Genomic DNA, 17,069 nt, shown 5'->3' on the forward strand with positions numbered 1-17,069 from the left:
TTCATAACTGTAAGCATTAGGAAAAGCTTAGCATCAGCAAATCAGTGAAAGGTAAAAGAATTCCATCAAAGAAGAAATGTGTGAGTACTCTGTGAATAGAGTAAGATTGGCCAGAGTCAGTTTCTCTGAGTTCTATTGATCATTCTCCAGAAATGAAAGCAAAAAACAGTAACTGATTGCTGTGTCTTCCACGTGGTAGTGTCCTTGAGCAAAGGGCATTCAAGTAGGCTGTGAGGATGCAGTTACTGGCATAACCTTTTCTTGATGGTAAGTGCTTAGACACTTTCAAAGTGCAGGACAGGTTTATTTTTTTCTTTTAGAACACCAGGAGATAAAGCGAGTTGCCCCAGCTTTGGAGGACACTCATGCAGAACAAGGGAAACGTGTTTGGTTCCTTACTTAACTTGAAGGAGGTTAAATCTATTCTCTAAACTGCCTGGGTTAGAGACTGGGTGAGTCTTTTGGCCAGGTGTGTAGGAGTAATGTAATTAATCATTTGAAAAAGAATTAAGGTTCATTTGGTTCGATAGACTCACTGGAAACATGAGTCTACACACTGGATCCAGTTTCTACTTCAAAGTCTGCAGTTATTTATTTATAACAGAACAATACAATTAAGCACTTTTAACAATGTTAAGTGCTTATAGGTTTTTAGGGGTTTGGGTGGGGTTTTTTTTTGTTGTTGTTGTTAGGTTTTTTTTTTCAATCTGGCACCAAATGTTACAGATACATATCACTCAGGAAACTGAAAGGTAGACTGTTGAATCTGGATTTCCTAAATCCCATACTTGCATATACTTATCTGTCCATTCAGAAATTGTGCTGATGCAAATATTTAGCAGTAAAGTGTCCGATCAGTGTGATTTCTCTGAAAATTACAGTTGTCTCTTGGAATTCCTATGTCAAAGGTTGGTCTGATTTATTCTGAAATGCCAAAAAACCTTGAAGTCATCTGATTCATATTAACTAGCATTTATTCAGACTGATTCTCAATTTTTTTCTTGCGAGATGCAGGTGTCAAAGTTGAAAGAGCTTCATGAAGAATGTATTTATAGCTAGTTTTGTTATTCTTCATTTTTTCAGTAGTAACAGAAATGATGAATCTTGGGTACATTTGCTAATCGTTGCAGTCACAACTGATTTTGCCTGTCTTCCAATTCTGTTTTTCCCAGATGAAATAATTGTGCAGAAGCCAGAGCTCACCAGTCCATCAATCTGTCATGCTCCTGGTGGGGAGTACTTTGTAGAAGGAGAGACATGGAATATTGATTCTTGCACACAGTGTACATGCCACAGTGGACGTGTCCTGTGTGAGACTGAAGTCTGTCCACCTCTTCTTTGTCAAAATCCCACCCGCACACAGGACTCCTGCTGCCCACAGTGCCCAGGTATACACTGACAACCAGCTTTCATCAGTTCTGTCTTGATCTGAGTATGTACGGTGGGAATATTGAATGTTTCAGTATGCGTGAGATTGGTTGTTGCCGTGCCTTTGTTCTTTAGCAGTTTGGAGTGAGAGCCTGCAGTCCTCTGTCTCAACTGCAAAACTTGACTGTGTGCAAGAGATACCATACATGTAAAGAGCAGTAGTAGTCCTTAAGTTTGACCATTTTCGAAGGCAGTCTAATACTTTCAGGGTTGCATGAGAACCAAAATCATTGGTTGGAAGGTTTGTGAAATATACAGTGGCCTGTTCATGGAAACATGCAGAATTAGAGAACATTCAAAAGTAGTCAGAGTGCTAGGCATATACAGGCTTGTTTCTTTTCCTTTCTACATGCTTTGGTTTCTGTGAACATTTTTATTTCTATCTTATCTATTTGGGATTTAGTCTAAAAAAATGCTTGTGTTTGCTCCTACATTCACCTGGTATGATTTGAGAGTGACTTGAAGGCAGCTGAGTAATATCAAAGCATTCCAACCCAGCAGGTGTGCCAGATTCCTCCTAGACTGCCTGACAGTATCAAGAAGGTAACAGGATTTGGTTTCCCCTGAGGAAAGAGACGCAGTTATAAATGAACACAAATTCCTGTTTTACATATCAAATGGGGGAGTTAATTGCAGTGGAAATTCTGTGTGAGCTCACTGAGAAAATATTTGTCTTCATTAAAAACAAAATTTTGCCATTTCTTCTACAGGGTATTTGTTGGTGTTTTGGGTGGGTTTTTTTTCTGGCAAAATATTTTCAGTCAGATATATTTTCAGTCAGTTCTTCTGACTTCCATTTTCTCAATTTTAATAACAGTGAACGTTTGTTTAACTTAATAATACTGTTTGCATGAGCGGATCTTTTCTCACTGGCTTGCACAGTTACTGAGAACCTGTGCCCTTATGTATCTTTTTTTTATTCTTGTTTTTTTATATGTTCTCTGCACATACTTTTTGATCTGTAATGTCTCCCAAGTTACAGCTTCACTACAGAAATGTGTCACCCCTATGTGTGGACATGAGAATTAAATCAGACCCACTGGCATCAAGATGAAACCCGATCAAATTCCATTTGTTTCTCTACAGCTTATAATTAGCTCATATAAGTCCACTAGTGAAGGCAAACAGCAGCGTAATAGCTTTTCACTTCGCATCATTCAAGCATTTGAACTGACATGGCAGAAGCTGGGACTCAGGTTTTAGTTTTAAAATTTACTCTCTCTAATTTAAGCTGTATTCCTATATACCGTTCAGTTCAGAGCATTCTGAGGGGCTGCTTCTGATGGCGATGGTTTTTTACTTTGCTGGCCTTCTTATTTTTTTCCTTTTTCCTTTTTTTTTTTTTTTTTAATAAACCCAATAAAGGTCTACATAAATTTTATCCTAGAGCACATCATAAGATCCTCATCACATGTAAGGCCTGAAAAGGCATAATGTTCTGTACCTCTAGCTGTTTGGAAGAAGTGAGCCAATGTGTTACGATTCCATTGTGTTCTTCAAGAGTGAACCTTGTGTTGGCGAGAAATACGAGACAAGTTAGCTACTTAACTTAAATAACTTAATCTGTTTATATTTACAGATCAGCCTGTTCAGCCCTCTTCGTCAAGCAATGAGAGCATGCCCAGTTATTGCAAAAATGATGAAGGTGATATTTTTCTGACAGCAGAGTCCTGGAAGCCCAATGTCTGCACTAGCTGCATTTGCATGGATGGCGTGATTAGATGCTATTCAGAGTCTTGCCCACCAGTATCCTGTGAGAGGCCTGTTTTGAGAAAGGGACAATGTTGTCCTTATTGTATTGGTGAGCAAATAAAAATAGTTGCTAATCTGCTGTTACCTTCTTGGGAATAAGAAAGATGTTTTATTTCCAAACTGAAACATATTTTCCCTGTTCTGGGGAGATGCAGTCTGTGCCTTCAGTTGAACTGGAGAGTGAAATCAGCATAGGGAGCTTTGTGGATCATGATTTGTGGATTTTAGGTGGAAGCTCACAAAGATACAATTTCCCTACAGACTTGAGAGTACATCCTCCTGAAACCTTGATAATATACCTTACTAGATGAAAACATTACACAAAAAATGGTTTATGTAAAGGAAGATCTGCCAGATAACACATATGTTATGTCAAAATTTAATAGTATGATGAAAATACTAGTTATGACTGCAGAAGACAGGCTGAAGCATTATGAAATTTCACAGAATGGAGAAGTGTTAATAAGGCATCTAAAATAAAATACAGGAAAAAAGAGAAAGGTCACCAAAGATAGTTATAGAAACGAGGCAAAATTATATATTTGAGAAAAAATTAGGTTGCTGGGGGGTTTTCTAATGGTAAAAATGCATAAAGAATTAAGGACCATCCACTGGTTTTGAATTTAGAGTTTAAGTAAATGGTGAATGCTGTAGACAGTGAAAATTGCCAGGCATTTTTAAAGTGCAGAATTCGAGATTACTGATCATTTTCTTTTGAATAGGAGTATTTATTTACAGATTAGTCCTTTTTTATGAGTTCACAGTAGGTACAAAGCTTATAGAATGGAAGCTGCTGATAGAGAAAAGTATTATACGACTTACTGAAATTAACTTGTCATGGTTTAACCCCAGCTGGCAACTAAGTACTGTGCAGCCACTCACTCACTCCTCCTGGCCAATACCCAGCCCTTCCCCAAGCACCTTCTGGGTAACTTCCCCCAGTTTATATACTGGGCATGACATGCTATTGTATGGAATTTCCTCTTTGGCTAGTTTGGGTCAGGTGTCCTGTCTCTGCTGCCTCCCAGCTTCCCGTGCCCCTGCTCATGGCAGGGCATGAGAGTCCTTGCTCAGGGTAAGTGCTACTTAGCACTTAGCAACAACTAAAAAGTTAGTATGTTATCAGCATTATTCTCAGACTAAAGCCAAAACACAGCACTGCACCAGCTACTAGGAAGAAAATTAACTCTATCCCAGCCAAAACCAGGATGTAAGTCCTTGTAGCATTTTTGGAAAGCATTCAGAGCTTACTATAACCTTTGTTTCCAAAAGAAGTATGGGGAGATAGAGTAGAAAAGAATTCAGTAAAAAGGCATCTAATAAAATTGACAGGCTTTAAGTATTGTTAAGTGAGCATGTGATTCAGCTTGCCCATTTATAAACAATAGTTAGTCATCAGAAATACGTCAGAAAGGTTGTGAAGTCCAGTCAGATATGTACCATTAATAGAGGTCTTGAAATCTTTAATTTGTTGCAGATACAATATCTTCAGTAATAGGTGATAAAGTTTTATAGAATATACAAGAAAGTCCATCAAATAAATGATTGGAAAAGATAGAAAATATCAAAATTTCAGTTGCCCATGGAATCCTACTTAGATTCCTGATGAGGACATTTTGAGGGGAAAATACTATGTTATCCTATTATTACCTTATTGTTTATGCTCATTATTATTTGCATAAAACATAGGAAGGATTTAAAGACTCTTCGACAATTGTCTTTCAGCAGGCTTTTTTCCCTATGATTCACTTTGCAACCGTACAGATCATTTTAATCCAGCATACATATCAACATTTAAAAAAATGCTGTATGCAGCATTGGGCAATCAAACCAGTAGATTCAGAACATGAGCCATTGTACTGTATGAGAAAATTCTTTATGTGAAGAAAGGGATGCATCACGGGGTCTAGTGCCATGAACTGCAAAAATAAAACCACTAGAACTTGGCGTCTACACCTTCCATGTCAGGTTTGCAAATATATATGCACAACATGTAGATAGGGCTTTAATTAATTTACTTTGGATCCCATATAGTTGCACAGTATTGCAAACAGTTGAATGTGTGAGCTGTAAAAGCATAATGACTTTTTTTAGTAGCAACTGCTCAGCAATATGAAATGCAGAAGCCAGATTTTCATTATTGCTCAGATATGAAGGCTTTGAATGATGATACATTTTATTAATCCAGGTTGCACTACGTTGTCAGAATGTTTTGTGACCTAAATAACTGAAACTCACAGCAACTTAGCTTTTTTACTGTTTTCTGTGACTTATGTACCTCTTGCCTGTAGAAGGAATAAGGTCATGTACTTCATTTTTGTCTTTCAGGTTCTTACTGTTTTACTTTTGAGAAGCACATCTTTGTGCAAATTCTTCCTTACTGTTTTCATGTAATAGTTGATAAAATATAAAGTAGGCAAACGGTGGAAACCAGCCTTCTTCATTTGCTGGGGTTTCAGAAATTACGCAGAGGTTTAGCACTGCATTTGGTTCTGCTTGTTTCTGGAGCCAGAGTGGCTTAATGCCCGACCAGGTAGCATAAATTCAGGTGCAGAATTTTACAGGCTTTGGGAGCTTTGTTACTTGTCTGAATCCTGAAATTCATCCTGTGTGTTCAACATTCTTCTTTCTCATGCAGAGGAAGATTAATTTAGAAAGACAACCTTACACTTCAGAGAGGATAAAGGGAAACCTATTTGATTAGAGACAAGATTAGTCTTCTGCAGAACACAGCAATGACTGCTTGTTTGTTTACAAGATGATATTGATTTACTGGTGCATCTAGAGGAAATCTGAGAGAAGACAGGAAGAGCTAGACGTGATAATCTGAAGCGCACTTTTGTATGTGGGTTTCTTAGCTCCAAGTCTCTCTTGTTTCTGCTTTCCTTGAGCATTTGTTGGTATTGTGGCTTTCACCTTCATCCTGTACTTATACTAGAGATGGACACCAGAATGGGAGATACACACAAGATAATTCTTTCTTAGGACTTAGCAGTTTCTTCTTGAGGTTCAAAGGTGCAGTGCTGCTGTTGTGATTTCACCTGTTTTCATTTTGCTAAAAAAAAATTTACTGTATTAAATTGGGATGTGTTCTTTACAAACTTGGAAAATCCTGAGGAAGTTGAAGGACTCTTCCAACCACACAGGCTGCTGAGTTGAAGCTGTCCTGAGTGGGGCAAGGTAGCAAATCATCCCTGAGTGCACAGAGAGTGCTCAGCTTTAGGCCTGCATAGGTAATAAGCAGTAGAGGACCACTCAGACTGTTTGCCTAACCCTCTCCCAGCCATATGCACTTTGTGACCAACACAGGGCTCCACTGTCTCTGTGTGCCAGCACGCATGTCACCTGTGGAAGAACCAGTGTGCTTCCTGCAGCTTGCAGCCACTTTTTCGTCTCACTCTTCCTTTTCCATGTCCACCGCATATTCACTTACAAAATTGCATACTTGGAGAGGTTGGGGCCATACTTGTAGCCATGGCAATCATGGGATACGCATGCCAAGGACCACTGAAACATTTGTCATTTTCAGATTACAATTAGTATTTTCACTGTAGTACTTCTCGCTGGTCTCGTTTTGCATTTGATTTTCTACTGCATTGGTCTGCTGACTGCTGACCTTGTTATTCTGGATTATGTCAGTCTATTACATTGTCACTAATTAAAAGCTCTACAGACGGCCACATCATTTAATATGGGGTTTTATTTATATTTGAGATGTAATTCTGGCACATTTACGTATGTAATATGTGTGAATAGTAAACCAGTACTTCTCTGACAGCTTAAGAAGTTACTTTGTGATTTCATCCTGTTATCTCATGCATATGCTTAATTTGCAAATTAGTGTCATCAGCAGGTTTCATCATAGTAACTTTTGGCTCTAAGGAAAAAAGGTAGCGAGAAGCTAAGATGAAAATGAGGTGCTGCTTGGCTTTTGGAGGTTCTGCTGTGTAGATTTATTTTGATTATCTATAAAGTGCTATAGCAGCAAAAAACATCCTGCACTCAGCAATTCATGACTGTCTTTTCAGTGAAATAGAAGGTATGCTTCACACCACCTAAAAGGCTTGCATAGGATGCACCGTAAAAATATTGGTATTGAGTGCTTAGGCAGAAAGCGTAGTGCTTCTTTTAAGTGTTTTTCCAAGATGTACTTGGTTTATTAAGTCTAGGTCCCTGTTAAATATACTGTGTCAAAATCTATCTGAAAAGTTGGTTTACAGCTTTCAATCATTGGGAAAGATGTTCTGGAACCTCAGTGTTGTTTTGGGTGTTGTTTTTTTTCCGGAGGGTTAAGATGACACCAATTCCTAATTTATATAATACCATTAAAAAAAGTGTTATTGCCCTTTTCCTGGGGTTTTCCATTGATGGAGTTACAGGGAATGATCAGATCACTTTGAAATCTGTTTTATTGCAATAAATAGAATAAGGACTTCAAGCTATGTCACCTGAGAGCTGCATCATCCTTCTAGGCATCCTGCCTAATCTTTTATTTGAATATTCTGGACTGAGTTCAACTTTCTTGATGAGCCTTGTAGTTAGAAATGTAAGTAGTGTGGTTTGTTTTCTTAGTTAAATAGGATTTACCAGGAAACAGGGAAAAGGAGTAGTTGGCAGTTTCAAACAGTCAAACAAAAAAAAAAAAAAGGTTTTCTTAATTTTCACAGCACTTTTGACATCATTTTCATGTCCCAGCCATGTGTCCTCTAGCTTCTTGCATGAGGAGAAGCAGCCCAGGCTGATTATGTACTTCATAAAGAAACGAAAACAACACCTTTTTTAATAAAGATTTTCTGGAAGAGGTAGAGAGGGTCTTTTAATTACAGCTGGGATTTCTTTGGTGCTGGTGTTTCATTCTTGTGTTCGTGGAGGAAATGAGATTTGTGCGTAGTTGGCCATTACTGCATGAACTCACCACTGTTCTCCTTCAACAGAAGATACAGTTCCAAAGAAAGTGGTTTGCCACTTCAGTGGAAAAACATATGCAGATGAGGAACGCTGGGATATTGACAGCTGCACACACTGCTACTGCCTGCAGGGTCAGACCCTCTGCTCCACCGTCAGCTGCCCACCGCTCCCTTGTGCTGAACCCATCAACGTGGAGGGAAGCTGCTGTCCCATGTGCCCAGGTAATGTGAGGTGATAACCCAGATGATTGTAATGCTGCTTTTCCAGGACTGATAATGAGGTTTCTTAATTGGTTTTTGAACATCAATCAATAATTAAAGAGTATCAAGAAGACAACAGATGTTTAGACTTCAGGAAAATCCATACTCATAACAAACAGGCATATTATGCAAATATGTAGTTTGAATTTTAGTTATTCTGAGAACTGTGATCTCAAAATTTAGTTGGTTGCCCCTGCTCTGTCTTTGAACGAGGTTATGGAAATACATTAATGAAGTAGGAAAACGAATGTTCGTATATCTCTGCAGATTCTGTCAGTGATTAACATTTCTGATTTCAGTCTCTCCATTACTTTTCAAATACCTCATTGCCTTATTTATCATTTTAACTTGGCTTAAAAGTAATGTGAAATTTTCTTAGCTATAGACACTAGGGACATAATAATTGCAGCTGTTTTTTAACACTAGCCCTGATATGCTTCTGCAGGAGTTTGCTTATCCTTGGATTAATCCTGTTTCCAGCAGGACAACTGGGGAGATTCAGCAGTACCCTTTCCTGCAATTCTTCTGCTTTTGAGGATTACAAAAAAAAAAAAGGAAGACAAGCCAGCAGTTACAGTTTACATATCAACTGGGAAGACATTGCCTTCCCTTGGTATTTTTGTTGTTTGGTATCACAAAGAAGCAACACTGTACTAAAGTGTGTGTTTTGAAATGGTATTTTCAAAAGCAAATTTATCCACATGACTGTATATAATGGCAGCAAGCATGCATCCCATGTACAGTGTGAACTGTACAGTATGAGGTGTTAAGACAAAAAAATAGACTAGTCATGGTGCACATTCTGAAACAACTGAAAAGATTCATAAGACAAAGCACTGCAGATGGTTGAGTATATTTCCTGAATTAAGAGTAGCACTAGGAATTTAAGCAGCCTACAATTTGTGAAACACATTTATGTCCTTTCACAGAGATGTATGTGCCTGAACCTACAAACATCCCCATTGAGAAAACAAATCACCGAGGAGACATTGAATTAGGAGTACCAAACTGGCCAACACCAAGTGAAAATGACATCATCCACATTCACAGAGGTGAGATCGGATATAAACTGGGCTAACTTAGGTCTGTGTTTATTCCCTGTGGTTTAATGCATCTACTTGTTCTGTTCACGAAGCACCTGTGTAACTGTTTGGAAAGGTAGGTATCTGAGAATACTCTTCAGTACAGAACACTTACATGTTGTTGGGTTTTTTCCTTTAAGTAAATACAAGTCTATTATATTTATGCAATTTGATCTTACCATTCCTTTTTCATCTTGAAAGAAACATCTTTGTCAATACGATAGAGTCCCATAAAATTAAGAATATGATAAAATGATGAATGAGGAGTGATTCTGCTGTGTCTTTTCTGTTACAAAAATCTAGAAAGCAGACTGTTGTCAGGCCACTGGGGTTGGTAGACCTGCATTTGATCCCTTCGACATTCTTGCAGTGATAAACAACACTGGGAAAACATGTACCACAACTTAACATGTATCATAGACAAATGCCAGAGTTAAAAAAACCCAAATCACTTCACTTGTAATGACACAGAGCTAATAAAGTTATCTGAGGATGTAAATCCATCTTTGTTTAAAACTGTGCTGAAATCATTATTCCGGGGTAGGGGAAACGCTCTATGACACAGTTTTTGTTAACTTTTTCTAATTGAAGGACTTCCTAAACTTGTACATATATTATTTTTTTTTTTACTCTAAGAAAGATCTCATAGCATACTGTTATTTGGAGAAAGGATACATGAAATGTAACTGCTTTATGGAATTTAAATGTAGCTGCTTTGCAAAACTGTAAGCCTACACTTTGATAATTACAGCATTTTAATTTCTCACAGGCATTAGTAGCTGGCTTGCAGCTACCCTGGCTGGGAATTATAAACACACTGCAAACTCTTTGAGAATGTTGTATATGTCATTGAAAATTACCATTGCATGCAAAACTTGCTACAGCCTAGTAGACTGCTAGCAGTATGTTTTCACAGTCTGAGTGGTGCAAGTATTCTATGTTCTTAACAAATGGGAGAACAAACACATGATGATTGTTTTACCAGGATTGGATTGTGTTTTTTTGGGGAGGAGGGGAGAAGGAAAGGAAAGGACTTTCAATCTAAGACTTCTTCAGCATTGAAATACAGGCTAATTTTTTTTGCAAGTGGGAATTTGGTTGTGATCACATAAGATGATGTGAACATAGTAGAGCTAAGAGGTTATTGTCAGACTTGCTTGTTGTTGTGCTTTAGATTCCATCCTATCTTTTGATATCCTATCTTTTTTTTTAATTCATGGTTCTGGTGGCCTTTTCCTGGCTAATACAGTCACTATACAAGATACTAGATTTCAGTTGTTCTAACTTATGTAAATAAGGTGATGTTTCAGGAGAGAAAGTCAAAATTCATAGGACAAGTGACAAGATCCATGACTAGAAGTTTTTATATTACATCCTTCTTTATGATCAGGGCCCATTTATAATTACTAATAAGTGCTCATATTTGACTTGCAGATATGAATCACCTCCAGGGAGAGTACAGAAGTGGCAGTGGACCGCACAAAAGTGAAGATGCATCAGTTAGCTCTGTTGCCTTGGTGACAATTCCAATCACAATAGCGCTGTTACTGATCATCATCCTTCTGCTTGTCAATCAGAAGAAGCAGTGGATTCCAGTGTCCTGCTACAAAGCTCCAACAAAGGTGCCATGTTTATGTCTATTTCCAGGCATTCACTTAGGGAAGTCAAGATTAACTAGAAAAATGTTTCGGGTGCAGTTGCATTCACATCCCGTGAACTCTATTAAATTATTTTCTCTTATGCCTTAGGCTGTTTTACACCAGTCTTTTGGTATTTATTTAGTTTCCTAAATGTTTTATTTTTTCATTATCAAGCAAAACCATTTTCTGCTTCCTACAGTAATGAGCTATCATTAGATAGAAATCGATCTCAGTAAAAAGTTGCTTAAAAATTCGATTCTGTATTTGTGTAGGTAAATTTATGCAATTTTCTTATCTGCAGTCAAAATCTTAAGATAATACCTTTGTTTTGTTACTTTCACCCACTTTAAAAGTCTTGTTAAACAGCAGGTAATGTATGTGCTAGTAGCGTTTATCACATTTTCTGATGGTGATAATCATATGGTTCTCAGATTCATATTTTGAGAGATCTCGGGAAATATCTAACAATGAAGTATTATGAGACTACCAAAAAATGGAAGAAGCAGGTAGCTTAGAAATGAACAGTGAAAAGACTATCCTTTTTATTTTTTTGCAGTAATAGTTCAGTCAGCAGACTAAGGCCTTACTCCACATTCAAATGCCATTTACATCAGTTCCCCAATTCATCCCACTTTCTAATTCTGATCAAACAGACTTTGTCCACACTTGTAACAGAATTTGAGACCATCTTTTCTTCAGTTCCACCTAGAAGAGAGATGTAGTAATTAAAAAAACCAAAGTGTCCATATTCTTCCTGTCAGTGTTGCAGAAGTTTAGAGTTGTTGTTTGGTTGGTTGTTTAAAAAGTAATTTCCAAAAAGCTTACAAATAGAGTCAGAGCATGAAGTTTAATTCAATTGTAATTGAATAGGAAGCATGAAGAATTGGTAGTATTCTATTTCCAGTCTTTCAAAACAAGAAAGAAATACCAGTTTCTGAATTTCTTAAGGGATGCATATAAAATTCATTTTTAATTCTAGTTCAGTCCTAAGCTCTCAGAAAGGATGCTCTCCATCCAAGTGTTGTATGACAAAATGGTTGAAGCTGAAATGAAACTCACAATTTTCCAAGTGTGGAACTATAATCAATAATTTTCCATACATTTTTACTTATGGAACATCATTTTTCCATACTTTTTTACTTATGGAACATAATTTTCCTTAAAACACTTCTTTGTTGAAACATCATTTTTTTTGTGTCACCAAGAGGCACCATCCATATGCTGAGAAAGCTCACTTAAAGCCATATACATATGCAAGACCATGGATATACTGGAACTCAGATTTCTTGTGGGGGTCTTTGTCATATTTTTGTCTTTCCTTTAAGAGTTCTTCAACTAAGTATCACGCATTAGATTTTCCTATTCCTTGCTGAGTGAAGGTTCCTAGTAATAAATTTTGGCAAGTCTATTTTGGCTTATGTTCTTTGTGTTCAAAATAGTCCATAGGAAGATAGGCTGAGAAAGTTGGGGCTGTTCAGCCTGGAGAAGAGAAGGCTGCGTGGAGACCTCATAGCAGCCTTCCAGTATCTGAAGGGGCCTATAGGGATGCTGGGGAGGGACTCTTCATTAGGGACTGTACTGATGGACAAGGGGTAATGGGTTAAAACTTAAACAGGGGAAGTTTAGATTGGATATAAGGAGGAAATTCTTTCCTGTTAGGATGGTGAGGCACTGGAATGGGTTGCCCAGGGAGGTTGTGAATGCTCCATCCCTGGCAATGTTTCAAGGCCAGGTTGGATGAGGCCTTGGGTGATGCGGTTTAGTGTGAGGTGTCCCTGCCCATGGCGGGGGGATTGGAACTTGATGATCTTAAGGTCCTTTCCAACCCTAACTATTCTATGATTCTATGATTCTATTTAATAAAGAACAAATCAACAACTGTGCTTAAATCACACCGATACCAAAACAAAGATGATAGAAAAGATGTTTAAAATTACAGATGGGACTGCTAATCTTTAGCCCTGATTCCGTTAAATGAACCTCAGGACTTCTTTGTGAACCCCATCCATAGACTTTGGAAGAGCCAAATGTAAAACATTTTAAAATAATGTTTTCTAATATCTGGGTAAAAAAATCTTCTTGTGATAAGGGCTACTGAATGTGAGCTTTAAATAGTAAAAACTCTTCTGATTTAAGTCTTGGGAAAAGAATGCACATCAGTGGAAACTTGACTTTTTAAGATTGGCAGTCCACTTACATGCTTATATTGTGAGCATGCATTCGCACTGTCACTAACTTCATATGTGTCCATAGAGTACGCTTACTTCCTGTCCTCCTTCCTGCTTACCCCGTAAACATTTAAGGTAGTGTGTACACCGTGTAGTTTTGCTTTCCTCTCAGCTTTTTTCTTCCGGTTGAAGAATACTTCAACAGGGGAATAGCAGGACTGGAAAGCCAGTACACGGAGGTCAACTCTTTCTCTGAGTGATACTTTATATGAATTCACGCTTGTAGACCATTACACTCAAACCCTCACTTATTCACATTTTCCTAAAATTAAATCCCCTATTTTATACTTGCAAGTAAGGGCAAGATAGATAAAATATGAATGATTTCCTAATTAAGGAAATCATACATAAACTACCTTGGAAAGAAACACAGAAGGATCCCATAGGACACCCCATGCCAGGATTAACTGTAACAGCTGAGATCTATCCCATTCTCTTAGCGGAATTGCAACCATCAATAAAACATTATTGAAAATGGTCAGCAGTAAAGGGGCTGTTAAAAGCCTGGGAAGCAATGTGCTGCACATTGAGGGCAGCATGGTAAAGCCCTTGTGTGGTACTAGATTAGGAGAGAGCAGTTTAACCAGTCTATGTGGAATATGAGAATACCAGAGGTCTAATCAAAAGATGAAAAAATGCAATTCAGAAGACAACTGTTGATCTGTTATTGTGCCTGGCATAAGCCTTTACCAAGCTCAGCCGAAGTCCAGATTCTTTCATTGCCAATCCGATTTTGTTTTGTGCTTATGGACTTGAACCACAAAGGCTTTTTTAATTATGTGTGGAATACAAACATTTTTTAATTTACTCAATATTCCCTTTCTATTTTAACAGCCTTCCTGCCTAAACAATCAACTGGTATATGTGGACTGCAAGAAAGGTACCATGGTCCAGGTGGACAGTTCTCAGAGGATGCTAAGAATTGCAGACCCAGATTCAAGATACAGTGGATTTTACAGCATGCAGAAACAGAACAACCTACAGGCAGATAATTTCTATCAAACAGTTTGAAGAATTGCACCCTTACCAAGGATTTAAGAAAAAGAGAGAGAGAGAGAGACTAAGTCTGCTATTAAAATAAAACTAGAATTGTGCACTTGCTTAGTGGATTGTATTGGATTTGTGACTACATGTACAGCTCTAAGACCTTACTGGGATGAGCTCTGACTCCTGCAATGTGCCAGAAAAAGCATTCCCACTTTTCCTTAAGATAACTGACCAAGTGTTTTCTTAGAACCAAAGTTTTAAAACTTGTTAAGATGTATTTGCTTGTAACATAGCTATAGAGGTTTTTTGGGGAGGGGGAATCAGGGGCTAGGGGTAGGCAATGAGGTAAAAGGAAGCTTCACAGAAGAAAAGCTGGTCATGCTTGGCTGGAGAAGACAATGAATACATATTGCCGAGCAGCAGGATAGTGTTTTTTCTCACTGCTCTGAAATCGCATCTGTTGCAGCAAAGCCTAACCCCAGGTGAAAAACATGAAAAGGTCTGATTATTTTTTTTTTCCCAGCTGTTGCTACAGTAATATACTTCTAGAACAGAATTTGTCACATCACAGGTGTGGTGTAGCTGCAAATATTTTTCTATATGATGAGAAGCTGCAGTAGTTAATGAAATAGCAAGAAAAAGGTTATAGCAGAAAATAAAGGGTGGGTTTATTAAGGATGTATAAAATTATACCTTGTGCTGCTTTTTGTTTTTATTTTAGTTTTCTTCAAAGTTGATTGGCTAGATTAGCCAGACTTCGGCAGAGTTAGCAAATGACTGAGGCCTAAGTAATTCCTGATACGAGCACTGGATCTTTTGACAGCAGTATTGAAGGAAGGAAGGAAAAGTCAAGAACACCATGCAGTTCCAGGGGCTTTTGTTTGTTTGTTTTGTCTGTTGTGGTTTTGTTTTGTTATTTTATATCAATCTCTGGTTGTTCATAGAGGAGAAGGAAAACTATTTTTGTTGGACAAAGCTCTTGCTTACAAGAGAGTAAAAAAAAAAGAGACTGTTTTAAGGTTGTTTTTCTTTCCTGTTGATGTTCTTATTTACTGGTATGCAGATTTAGAAACTACTTCCATGCTAGGAAGCTGCTTAATTTTAATTGTATATTACTCAAGCACCTTTTTTGAAGCTCAGAAAAAAAAAAAGGAGATCATGCTTCTTTAAACTTTAGCATTATAGGAATATTTATGTAAATATAATTATGCTAAAAACAACAAAAAGTATTTGTATGTTTGTGTATATATATGTATATACAAATGCATGTAGGTATACGTATGTATATATACATGCATGTGTATATACACTATACATATATATACTGTATATATAAAGTACTATGTATACAGTATATATCTTTTCTATTTTTTTTCTTGTTGAATGTATTTTTATCTGAGAGAGATTTTACCCAGAGCAGAAACAGGTAAACAGGCATTCCATATCAATGCTTAATCGCTTGTGAGTTTAGGAAAGACAAGGAAAGAGCATCTCATTCTACCTACAGTTTGATTTGATTTGATTTAAAAGTGTTCGTGTGTGCGTGCGTGTGTGTGTGTGTGTATGCACTCTTGTGTTTGCGTGTGTACAGTATGTGCACGATTATAGCAGTAAGCGTTGCTCTTGCTACTTGCTACATTTCAGGGTGTTTCTTATTTTTCTTTTCCTGCTTGGCCTTAAAAAGGCTTTTTAATGAATGCATTGGCTAGAGACACTGATGACAATATACATGCAGCACTAATCAGCTCCATAGAATAACACCACCAGCTCCTGGATTTTCTTTTTTTTTTTCTTTCTTTCTTTTCTTTTTTTCTTTTTTTTTTTTTTCAAACAATTGTTTGAAACAACTACTGGAATATTGTCCACATTAAGCTGGAAGTTTGTTGTAGCTTGCCTCATTTATAACTCTGACTGTGTAATACAATGTTAACTTTCCAAACAGGTCTTGGCACTTTTATACTAATTACCCATTTGTGCATTGCCTTTTTTCTTTTACAAATGCTTGTCATAAGAGACACAGATACCCAGTATGCTTAATGTGAAAAGAAATGTATTTTTTGTAAAGGAACTCTCAAGTATTGTTGTAAATACTTGGTCAGAGGTTGCTGAACTTTAAAACTGAAAAAAAAAAAAAAACTAATTTATTATTATAATGACCTAATTTATTAATCTGAAGATTAACAATTTTTTTGTTTTAGAATATCAAAAAGGTGTTCTAGCTGTTTGCATCAAAGAAAAAAAAATAGGTGTATCATTAAGGGTCAACATTTTTTCTGCTTATGTAACTTCAGTTTCTAACCACCAATAAGAAAAAATGTAATCTCCCCAGCGTTTTGTACTCGATCTGATATTGAAACAGAGATGTTTCTCTCCAGTTACTACAAAGATTTTGTCAAGACAAAACATCCATTCCTTGCATAAGAGTAAGCGGTCTTTATCCAGAAATTGTAAATGCTTGCTTTTATTTTACAATCAAGGCCATATTCTGAAAATATTAGCAGGATATAGGACATGGTGTAAAATGTTTTTTATTATTATTATTATTTTATTATTATTATTTTAAAGATATGATTTATGCTATGTGCTGTATCCATTACACTCTTTTACTTTGGTTCCTGTTGTGCTCTTGTAAGAGAAATGCAGATATAATTTTCTGAGAAATAGATGCATATGTGGCACTCGGAGTGCACTGCGGTTCAGCAGATTGCTTGTTTACTTTTTTAACTGTAAGGCGGTTTCTTGTAATTTGGCTCTTGGCAGCACAATAAAAAAATTTTAAACCTA

The 17,069-nt window shown here is 37.1% G+C and overlaps 1 protein-coding gene and 1 long non-coding RNA gene across 4 annotated transcripts in view; one reads left to right on the top strand and one right to left on the bottom strand.

Moving 5' to 3' along the window:
- Positions 1-17,069, top strand: part of CRIM1 (cysteine rich transmembrane BMP regulator 1) — a 193,740-nt gene extending 176,671 nt beyond the window's left edge. For all 3 annotated transcript variants that reach the window (XM_061365837.1, XM_061365839.1, XM_061365838.1), the window contains 6 exons: positions 1,173-1,388; positions 3,008-3,229; positions 8,115-8,309; positions 9,278-9,400; positions 10,865-11,052; positions 14,133-17,069. In XM_061365837.1, the coding sequence (XP_061221821.1) occupies positions 1,173-1,388; positions 3,008-3,229; positions 8,115-8,309; positions 9,278-9,400; positions 10,865-11,052; positions 14,133-14,309 (1,121 nt within the window). In that variant the 3' untranslated portion in view covers positions 14,310-17,069. The remainder of the gene's footprint in view (positions 1-1,172; positions 1,389-3,007; positions 3,230-8,114; positions 8,310-9,277; positions 9,401-10,864; positions 11,053-14,132) is intronic.
- Positions 1,412-2,942, bottom strand: LOC133218934 (uncharacterized). Its single transcript, XR_009727304.1, has 3 exons — positions 2,873-2,942; positions 1,867-1,991; positions 1,412-1,690 (listed from the first exon to the last, which is right to left on the bottom strand). It is a non-coding gene; the product is annotated as an uncharacterized LOC133218934 (long non-coding RNA).

Source organism: Neopsephotus bourkii, unplaced genomic scaffold, assembly GCF_033783945.1.
Source record: "Neopsephotus bourkii isolate Nb327-2 ecotype Australia unplaced genomic scaffold, CSIRO-AGI_Nbou_v1 NB_1292, whole genome shotgun sequence".
In the NCBI taxonomy this organism is placed as follows: Eukaryota; Metazoa; Chordata; class Aves; order Psittaciformes; family Psittacidae; genus Neopsephotus; species Neopsephotus bourkii.